Source organism: Porites lutea, chromosome 12 (assembly GCF_958299795.1).
Source record: "Porites lutea chromosome 12, jaPorLute2.1, whole genome shotgun sequence".
Lineage (NCBI taxonomy): Eukaryota > Metazoa > Cnidaria > Anthozoa > Scleractinia > Poritidae > Porites > Porites lutea.
In genome coordinates this window covers 23,012,470-23,023,800 of record NC_133212.1, presented here as the reverse complement: position 1 = coordinate 23,023,800, position 11,331 = coordinate 23,012,470, and the positions used below count along the sequence as shown (strand labels likewise).

Sequence of the window (11,331 nt, the reverse complement as noted above, 5' to 3'; positions counted from 1 at the left end):
CGAAATATCAGAATACTGCAGACCAAATTCGCCATTTTGGAGCAGTTTATTTTTTAGACGTCTCCTGTCCTTTGTTGCGAGCAACAAAGTAAAGCCTGAGACGTCTACACACAGGCAATTACATAGTACTTTAACTAATATGTATTTTTTTCTTTGATTTTGACTTAATAGCCCATGATTGATATATTAAAATTCTCACATGACTCCCTGGTTTTCTGGTGATTTTCAGTCTATATTTGGTTTGGTTGTGCTTAAGTCTCTTCTGGAAATGACGAGACAATCGAGTCGTGGAAAAATTTCCAATTTTATCCCTAAAGCCTCGGAGTCAGAATTTTATTTTAGAATTTTATATATCGAACGTGGGCTATTACAGTTGCCTTTTAATCATTAAAAAAAGGAAAACACAACAACAAAAAACAAACAAACAAAAAACATGTAGACTAGCAGCAGTATCAATGATGCGTTCACTTCACTCTTGTTTATTTTTTAACGTTACTAAGATGGAAGATGTTACCTGTTCACCTTACTGCGAGCAAGCCCCTCTTATGTCAGCGTAGGGGTGGGGAACAAGGGAGGGTCGAAAGAGCTTGGTTTGCCGCCTGGTTTGCAGCCTTATCACTAAAATTAAAGGCACAAACCTAACATTTCACAGCAAATAATTATTAATAATAAGAAAATAGAAACGTTTTTCCTGAAATGCCACAAGGAATCCTTCCCATTCAAGCTGCCTTAGTCCACTATCAAACAACGGGACAACCGCGCGAGGGCAAGTCGGCCTCGTTTCTGATCTACCCACTGGAGACTGGATTCTACTTGGACGGCGGGAAATCAAAAATAAATATGGCGACCAAAGGGTTTCTCGTTGGAGATCACAGCATTCGTCCTCGACGTGCTGTGAGGTACGTAGCCAATAAACAAGCAAGTAAAACGACAAAAAGAAAGAAGAAGAAACCTGAATGGGATGTGAGTAGAATATATGTGAGATACATAAGATATGAATTCATAAGTTTACGAAAAATTCCGTTCTTGGGCGGATTTTATATAAGCACAAGCTTGCTTAAGCTTATATTATTAAAAGCTCCTTTGCTTATTTGAAGATCGATCAGTACGCTAGTAGATTTTCCACGGTATTAGTTTAAGATCTTATGTAAGTTATTGTTAAGCCTACAAGAAGTAAGCATGCGTATATATTCTGTATGATAATTTTTCAGAATACAGTAAACGACCTGACTGTGCACAGGGCATCCAAGGAAGAACAGGTAGACTATGTTTCTTGTTATAGCTGTAATTGGCAAGGTTATATTGCTCTAAGAACCAATTTTTTTATATCAGAATTTCTCCTGACTAGATTTCCCAAAAAGCTTTTAATACAAAATTATGTATATTAATACGGAAGCCTCTTCGGTGAGTACGGTGTGTTAAATAATTTGGTTATTTGATGCTTGTTTACAGCCAACCCAAGTCAAGTGTACCCCCCAAGATTACGTTAATGAATTTATTATCCAAAAGTTGAATCCGTTGGTAGTTGTAGATTTCAGATTCATGTCTCCATTCTTGCTTGCGTAATGAGCCGTGAATTCACATGCGATTCAGTTACGAAATTTGTACCAGCTAAGTTTCCCTGAATTTGACATAAATGTCTTCTATGAAATTTAACCCATTTAAAGATTTTCAATCTGACCAAATACAGAGAAGTTCTCGTAAAATATTCACTGTTCAGTACGCATGCAGGAATGCTGATTTGAATTTAACACTAGTCATGGGAATGACTAACGGATTCATTTTTCAAATAATCAATTCATCAATAGAATCTTAGGGGGTACGCTTGACCTGCCTCGACTGTAAAATAGACTAATACTTTTAATGTTAATATTGTATTCTTCTCCCTGTCCTGAGATGACAAGTGCTACTAACATCATTATAATTATTATGCATGTAGGATAAGGAGCAACCTGTAAATTTAATGCGTAAATCTGAAGATAATTATTATTGATGTCTTTGTTTTTGAAGCTCAAAAGACATGAACTTCACAAATCCAAGAATACAACAAAAGTGCTGTTGCAAGGGCAACTCAAAGACTCAAGCCTAGGTAAGGGATTATGTTAGTGAAAAATCCACTTATTTACTATTTGGAGGGTAACAGCTAGCCTGAGAAAACAGCTGATATTTCATGAGGCCACCTCTGGATTCCCCGCGAAATAACGTCTAATAAACGAGTGCAGAAATTCCATACTCATGACGCGTCATTACCCAGATCTGGGTAGTGCTTCTGATTGGCTGAAGCAAATTTCTCACATGACACGACCAGTCAGAAGCACTACCCAGATCTGGGTAGTTAACTTTATCAATCTGGAATTTTTGCAAATGTTTCTCCGGCGTTACTTCGCGGGGAAACCAGTGGTGGCATTACTAAATGTCAGCTGTTTTCTCAGGCTCGGTAAAAGCTTTTAATAAAACCCTTTTTTTTCAGATGATCATTTACTTACGTTGTAGATAAGTAATTTAATACCTTTTCTCACACGTTTGTAGAGATTTTGTTAATTTTTAGTTTAACATGTAATATCAATACGCATTTATCCTTTGTATTCCCAGACTCCACATTGCAGACTCCTGATTCAGTGGAAAGACGTAAACTTGCAATCGTTCAAGAAGTTTTATATGGCCATGACAAGGTTAGCCTGAGAAACAGCCAACATTTCATGATGCCACCACTAGTTTCCCCACAAAATGATGTCTGAGCAATGACAGCAGAAATTCCATACTGGTGACATGTTACTACCGAGATCTGGGTAGTGTTTCTGATTGGATGAAGCAAATTTCTCTTGTGACATGACCAATATTATTGGAATCACTAACCCAGATACCCAGGTAGTAACAGGCCATCAGTATGGAATTTCTGCAGTTGTTGCTCAGACGTCCCTCTTTACAGACACCCACTTTTATGAGGTGTAAAGGCTTTCTTTCCCCAGGGACAAAGCAAACTGTCCACAATGAGGTGTGAGTATTAAAATACACCCACCTCATTATGGACAGTTTGCTTTGTCCCTGGGGAAAGAAAGCCTTTACATTTTCTATAAATTCAACCTGGACAACTGACACCCTGTTAATATGGACACTTTGTATGGCCCTGTCAGTGTCTATATTAACAGGGTTTGACTGTATTTTGTATACTAGTCACATAATTATGAGGGATGGGTGACTATATCTGGTATTAATAATACACTTATATTATTACTTGGCTTTTTATAAACAAGGTTTCCTCATGAATTTCTCATACACTGTAACTTATTTTTCCTTTAATGTGTTTTAGTTTCAGGATGTGCTCACAGAGTCAGATAAAGCCATGTCAGTTGTTAAAGATTTGTTTGGTGATGACCCTAAGGTAATTTATATGTTGTAGTTAATTTTTTATCTCAGGTAATTTTTGTTTTTCTTTTTTTTTGGATATGGTAAACTATGCTATAAATGAAGTTGAAACAAAGGAAAAATAAAAATTACCTGAGATAAGAAATTAACTACAACATATACACTCATGTTCACCTAACAAAAAGTATTTTGTACTACGCCAATAGCCAGACCAAATAGACGTGCTAATGTGGAATCTCCCTTGACTGAATCTTTGATTTAGCTGGCATGTCGTACCATTCTTGCTTAATATTTCATGATGGTATTGAACTAATGGTGTTGAGACTTCACTTGCTTAATTCAATTGCAGAAATACATGGGATTTCCTAATATCACTGCTGCCCCATCTCATGTTTTACGTGGCAAAGAAAACAGGTACCCAACCAAAAAATGTAGCAGTTCCATCGTTACTGATTAAGCTATTTAGATTTTCTTTAATTTATTAGCAATCATGACTTTATCCAGCCACTGTTTCTGTAGGGCAGTTGTAAATCATTTGACACATGCTAATCTATGAGTTTAGCCCATCAAGAAAGAGGAAGGGTTCTTGGAAAATTTCCTTGTTTGAAATTGAAAAGTTTATGCTCTTGTTCTTAAATCAATCTGATGGTCTGTAACATCCAGCCTGCATCGCAGATGAATTTAACCCTGGTTTAATAGTAATGTCTGTGAGGCAGTGCTGATATCCTTGTTCTGGTCCCCAACGGATTCAACAAATTACCAGGACTCAGAGTGCATTTCGAATTTCCTTCCAACCTCATGGGCAAATCAATAATAGCTTTTTAACAGGCCAATCATGGCGGGTACTCCAATCTTGGTACATTGGTGGAGACCCAGAACAAGGATTTTGGGGCTGTTTCGCAGATGGACTTAACTAATGTTTAGTTTCTTCCTGTGGTGCAGGGTAATGCCGTCCAGAGAGTTGACTGCTTTTCTTTTTGTTTTTCCATGATCATAGTAAATAAATGCATTTTTAATTCACTCTTTATAGGTTTCCAGTGGCTGAGCCTCCAGAAACACCAACTCATCTGTCCATGTTGAGTGATTCTGTCATGCGAACACCAGCATTGAATGAGCTTTCAGATGACAACAAAGAAGGTGAATATAAGCACTATTGTTAGCAAACAGACAAAATAAATAAAATAAATTATTTAATAACACTTTAGAGGGCTTTCTTATAGTTGATCGCCAAACCATCTCACCTCTTTTTATCTTACTGCACTTCTCTGTCTAATTTTTCCATCTCATAAGCCAAGGCTAGGGCATGGTTGCCACAGGTCAGGAAATGGTGTGGGAAAAAAATTCTTCAAGCTAGCCAGGTCAGGGAATTTTACTCCAAGTCAGAGAAAATTTAAATCTTTGAAAAAATATCCAGTGGATAAGTATTTAGGAAACCAATATTGCATTATCCACTGGATAGATTTTTATCCAGTGGCGCTATCCAATGGTTGAACAACCAGGGCCAGGTGGAGAGGATGGCAGTGAGGGAATGGTCGAGTCCATCATCAGGACTAATTTGTTAAATTGTTAATTCAGTTGGTCAGGGAAATCTTACATTTGTCAGGAAAAAGGCAGGGAATTTAAAAAACCTCTGGCTATGGCAACAATGCACTGGGGTGAGAAACAATATTAAAAGTGACCCTTCAAACAATATAATTACATGTACTGGGCAGTTTTCTCACTCTGCTGTAGCTTAAACAAAACATTAAAGTGACTATCAAATTTATTGTATATATTTTTACATTGCTCTTTTTAGATGATGAAATGGCACCAGGAACACCAAATTCTCATGAAATGCATCAAGCAAGATCTTACTTCCAACCGAAGCTGGATCTTCAAAGATTTCAGCAGTATGTGGCTGAAGAACAGAGTAGATATATGGAACAGCCTGAACAGCCTCATTTAAATGGATGTGGCCCTGACCACGTGGCATTAAAAGAGCAAGGCTCTGACCATCTGGCACTATATGGGCATGGCAATGACCATGTGACAGGACATGACAGCATGTTGCCTGGCTCGGCTCAGGACAAACCTGATATATATCCACATGCATCACAACCATATTGTTACCCGCAAGGAGCTGTAACTACAGTTGGTACAATAACAAATGACCAGGCCTTTGGCGCTTTCATAACTGGGCATGGCACTGACCATGTGGCTCCACCTGGCAGCGTGGCGTCAAGAACTGATCATGCTAGTCAGCAAGCAACTTTTCTCAGCCAGGAATCAGTGGAAATTGTCGCAGGATCAGGGCCTAGTGTTGTGAATCCAGGTACAGCTAGCCTTTATGTAGCATGTCACCCTACTTTCTTTTCTTGGAAAAAAAAATAATAACGACAACAACAATGACAAAAAGCTCCTACAAATTTTCCTTCCTTGTCCTTTTCACTTCAAGGATCAATATTTATTATGGAGACTCGAAATGTAGTGACTTTTGTTTCATGGGACAAAATTGTAATCTGTTGCCACTCAAAAGAGACCAACCACTCAAACATCAGGTTATCTCCTCTAGTACTATTCAATTTTTTTTAGTATTTTGTGTAAACTGAAACTATTGAGGGATTTCACTGAATCTTGATTATGTTTATTATAGTGTCCACTGCAGAATCAACTTCAAGCAACAGCTTTCCACCCAACTCAAGACCTTCATCCAGGTAATTAAAACCATGACTGTGAATGCTTGAAATGCGAAACACCAAGAAAACACTGTGAAAATGAATTATGTCCACATTGTCTACCCCTGGTTGGTCTTCTTTGCTGCCACTTGGGCTGGGGTCAAGTTGGCAACCCCAGGTTTAATCAGCTGATAGTTGTTATGCTTGCACTCAATTTATACTACTGTAGCTGCACATTATACACCTGATTCAGTTGTGCAACGCCTAGCTGTAATTTAGAGAGCATTATGGTTAAATCCTGTTTTTCTCGAAAATGGTCTTAAATTTATTTGTTCTTATAGTCACACAGAAATAACTGAGCAAAGGTCCAGAAAAATTGAGAAGGCAGCTACCAGTGCAGTGAGTCACAAACCACCACTGAATTCTTCAGCAAGTGCAGGTGCAACTACCTTACGAAGTCTTGATGACTTAAAAAAGGTGAGATTTATATAGTACACTGTTTACAGGTAGCCAGTACAACACCTGAAGGAGAATCATGAGGTTATTCGACACCCAGCCGAGAAATAGTTGGCATGGGTTCTTTTATGTCCCACTGACAAGAGCCAGATAAGATTAAGTGAAAGTGCTGTGAGAATAAAGGACCTACTTTTTTTGGTCATTATCAGAGAAGACTAGTCAGTGAAAGTCTAACCGATTTGCACATGTCATTACAAATGCAGCACTTTCTTTTCAGTTATTTAATATAAAGACCCTGAGTGTTGGTCTGGCCGGGGTTTGAATTATTACATAAAATGTATGCGATATGATGATAGGGCATGATTTCATAGATTTTTCATAGAGTGTCAAGTTAATGGTACTATAATGGCCTCTAAGGTAAAAAAAGATTGCTTTCATAAGGTTAAAAATGTTCCAAAAGGAAATTTAGTAAAACCGGAGGTTTCCCCCTTTTTTTACTGAAATTTTTAAGTCATCTTGAGGTGAGAGAAGAGTTATTTTTGTAATATTGAGGTTCAGAGAGTTCGTAAAATCTCCTCTGACAGATGGTGGAACAATTGGAAAATGAGATAGCAGCGTACGAAATGGAAACAGACCGAACACCAACCCATGTTCCCACATCGTCTGGTTCTGGATCCTTCAGTGGATATACAGCTTCACTCATCACTGCTGTTACCAAGCTGATGGGTTATTTGAAGGAGGTACAGAATGTTTTCTTTATCAACAGGGGTTTGATGGGTTATGGAAAACCGGTAAAGTAATCACGTTTAATAAATTCATTTTCCAGGCCTGGAAAATCATGGTATTTAATTGCCACTTCTGGAAAGCCATGGAAAATAAACATTTTGTTTGCTAGATAAAATACTGCAGATGTCGAAGCAAGGACAATGTAAGATCAAGAGGAGTATTTAAACAGTGCGAACAGCATGCATTTTGGCGGGCACCAGTCTGTCAGAGTTTGTGTCTGTTAAACTGAAAAAATACCCTCTAACTAAGTTTTCAAAATTTTACAACGTGACAGTTAAACCTAAGATCATGGAAAAGTTGAAAAGTCATGGAAAATCATGGAATTTGAATATCTCAAAAGAGCAAACCCTGATCCAGGTTAAATGTCAATTGAAATTAAAATGAAAACATTGCCATGTTTTGTTTTTTTGTTGTAAGTATATTTTTGGGGTTACTCCCATGCATTGGTTAACCTCTGTTTTGGAAACAAGGTAGTTGTTAGCTCTAGATTACATGTGCCCTTCATTATATGCAAAGTATTTTTTCTTTTTCTTATAGAGTGAAATTCAACGTAAAGCAGAAATGATCATGAGAGAGCAAGTACTCCAGGGTTTTGAAGAACAAAGGGTTTTGGTCGACGCCTTGACCAATGTAAGTATTTCTATCTTTGTGGATGGACCCTCCTAAAATTTAAAGTATTCATTACCAGCAGGTCATGTTTAGTTCTACAAGCACATTCAGCAGGATTTTGCAGGTTTTTGTGGGACCTCAGCCTAGGTTTGATCTAAGACCATCCACTTGATAGGGCTTTGATAAAGTTCTTCACACTTATTTAACAAAATGTTGCCTCCGATCCAATATCACTCAATCTCGGCTTTATCCAAGACTACACACTCCATACATGGTCCAGGGTCCTGCTAACTCAATTAATGACTCAATGAGCCAACTACAATAAGGTATTGGGGAGCGTAGAGTCCATTATCAGGACTAATTTTTGAAACTGTTTATTCCATTGGTCATGTCAGGAAAAATCATGGAAAAGTTAGGCTGTCTGGCTGTGGTAACCATGTAAATGTGATCATTCATTCTTTTCTCTCCTATGTAGGATATACTTCACACTCAAGAGCAAAACTTGGCCTTACAACAAGAACTTCTGGAGTACAGGAAAACCACAGATGAACAGCTGCAATATTTAAAGGTACTATTTGAATGTAAATGCATTTAATAGTTCACCATTCACCAATTGACTTTCACATGACTTGGAGAGAGTTAAGTGGTATTTCATTTTATTTCCAGAGAGAACTCTTTGCTGTTCTGAAGAGCCATGAATATCAGGAATTATCAAGCAGTATAAACACGCTGTATAACTTGAACCCTGTGACCTTGAAACGAGGGGCCTTAGATCAGGCCAGTGAAAATCATAACTTGGAGTACCTGCCTAGGGTTCCAATGCCCTGGGCTCAAAATACTGGTCAACAGCCTAACCTGCATGGAACAGTTACATCACAAGGGTCTTCTCAAGGACACAACCAGCCACAATACAGTCACAGTGACACTATGAAACAACCCTCATTCATTCCACTTGCAGATTCCCAGGGAACACACTCATCATTGCAACAAGTTAACCAGTCCCAAAATCACCATCTTCCTCTACAGTCAAATGTTCAAGTCACCACAGGGAATACAAATGACCAACAACGTTTTGTACCTCCAATGTCAGTTCCTGATCATGAATTACCCCATAATGGACATGCGTCTTTGGTATACAACAATTCTGTTCCACCTAGCACCATGCATTATGGAGTGACTAGTAAAAACCAGCTAAGTTCAAACATTGTCATGTACCCACCCAGCCAGGCTCCCTTGTCTGTGCCCCAAATGTCTATACCTAGTGTTCCCGGTGAAAGACCTGTTGTTTTGCCTGTAAGAAATCAATCAACTCATCATAGTAGTGTGGCTGTGCCCTTGGCAATGTCAACGGTCCCTCCGGTAAGAAATGAATCTACCTCACTTGTTAGTAGAAGTGAAGGTGTGGGCACAGCTCCCTCTGGAAGAAGTGAACCGATGCAATTTGGTGGCATGGAAACGTCCACTGCTTCTCAACCAAGACAGGAATCAGTCCCTACAAGTAGTATTGCAGGGGTCTCAGCAACGCCCGCAACTCTTCCTTTGGGAAACAAACCTGTACATGTCACTACAGTCACATCTACAGCTCCTTTATACAGTTCTCATCAGCATCAACCAGGGCAATCTGTCAGCAGTGCACTTTTGCAAACACAGGTTGGTAAGGCTGTGTCAAGGAGCTTGGAGCCAACACAACCATCAACTATTTCACAAGGAGTCAGACTCACAACTGTGTCTGAAGCAGTGCCCCGTATTGCAGCTTCTGGGCCAGGGCATATAGTGCAAGCTGTCACTATACCACCTGGTAAAACATCTCATGCACTACATCAGTATCAGCACCAGCCTTCACAGCAAAATTATGCTGAGCCATCTGTAAGACCACAACATCCACTCAAGCCCAATGGCTTTGCACCATTTTCTAGAACAACAGCTGGGAGTCTCCCTGCTGGTCATCAGCTACGTGAACGGCTTCAGAACCTGGCAAACAGGCAGAAGAGTCTGGCAGTTAAAGGTGACCAGAATGTTGGCAGTTTAGTGCCAACAGGACAGGGAAAGGGAGAAACAAGAGAAGGTAAAGTGCAAGGTGTCCATGATCTTTAAAATTCATTTACGGCCAAAACTGTTTGACCTTGTTCAGCATTGTGAAAGTACACCAGTAGATTTTGTTTAGTCCATTGTTAGTCTTGGGTATTAAAAAGTCTGCTGTCACTGAGATTTCAAGTCGCAGCTCGTGAAATCCTGCGTGGCTCCGCAGGCTAAGTTGGCAACTATTTGCAGGTCTATATACAATTGATGGGTGGGGAACTGAACATTTTAGTTCAATTTTCTTATTGTTTCTGATGAAAGTAGCCAGGGGCCATGCTTGTAGAAGCCAATAGAAATCCCACCCTCCTCCCTGCTTAGTGATAGCCCTGAGTCTTTTCTAGTATTCTTTTAAAATATAAAACATAAGACCAGAACCAGTGCTTACTCAGCGTCTCTTCACCCAGGTAAAAAAGATGGGTACTGGCGACATTACCCTGTATGTTGTGGAAAACCCTTAACTTATCAGAATTCTATCTGTATCCAAGAAGCAATATCTCAAGTTGCAACAATAATTACAGTCACAGAACATGTTGTAATATCTAGCTACGTGGTGACCCTGTGTGAGTGCACTCTTGTTTCTAGTTGGCTTTTTTGTTAACAAACTTCTCTATTGTTCTCAACATAGCCCTGCATGCAGGTCAGTATACATTTCAAGTAATAAAAGACTTTTGATTTCCCCTTTCAGTGCAACAACCACGCCCAAGTTCCCCTCACGTTCACTTCAAGGAGCCTCCAGTTGCTGGTGAAGGGCATGACAGTGCAAAAGAACATGGGAGAAAATCTCCTATGGTATCACCCATTCCACACAAGAGTGCTGTTGCAGCCCAGAGGTCAACTGTACCTTCTGATAACAGGGTTGTGGTGAACCTTCCTAATGCCTGGTCAGATGTGTCATCAACAATCTCACTGTAAGCTACATGTATGCTGACCAAGGACCAAGGGACAATCCCCTCTTCTAATGACCCAATGACTTAAAGTACTCCTACATCCAAACAGGATGCACCTTGCTTGTACAGTTAAATACAAACCACGAAAGTAGCCGTTCAGTAATAACTTTCGAAAATATACTGGATACATGTATATAAAAATCACCAAGTCTTATTATACACTGTATGTATAGAACTGCCAGACAAATAAAAAATTTAACTATACACAAGAAACTGTGATGATCCTTTTTACATTCACACATCCATGTGCCAGCTTCAACTCAGAAACTTAACAGATGGCACTAGCAGTACAAGTTAAGTATCTTTTTGTAATAACATATTCATTGTTGACTGCCAAAGAAAGCAATTACTAAGAGACAGATACATTAAGCTTTCTCTCTGAGGTCATGTAGACAATGACACAAAATGATACTAACGGCACTAGAGACAATTTG

At 39.1% G+C, this 11,331-nt stretch overlaps 1 protein-coding gene across 1 annotated transcript; it reads left to right on the top strand.

Moving 5' to 3' along the window:
* The first annotated feature begins 742 nt into the window (after positions 1-742).
* LOC140953906 (uncharacterized) lies at positions 743-11,307 on the top strand. The gene is made up of 15 exons (XM_073403282.1): positions 743-963; positions 1,212-1,259; positions 2,011-2,089; positions 2,593-2,672; positions 3,311-3,382; positions 3,716-3,780; positions 4,397-4,503; positions 5,162-5,677; positions 5,999-6,059; positions 6,362-6,497; positions 7,061-7,216; positions 7,800-7,892; positions 8,347-8,439; positions 8,538-9,936; positions 10,636-11,307. The coding sequence occupies exons 1-15, from the start codon at positions 841-843 to the stop codon at positions 10,860-10,862; spliced, it is 3,255 nt and encodes a 1,084-aa protein (XP_073259383.1). The 5' UTR covers positions 743-840; the 3' UTR covers positions 10,863-11,307.
* The last annotated feature ends 24 nt before the right edge of the window (positions 11,308-11,331 follow it).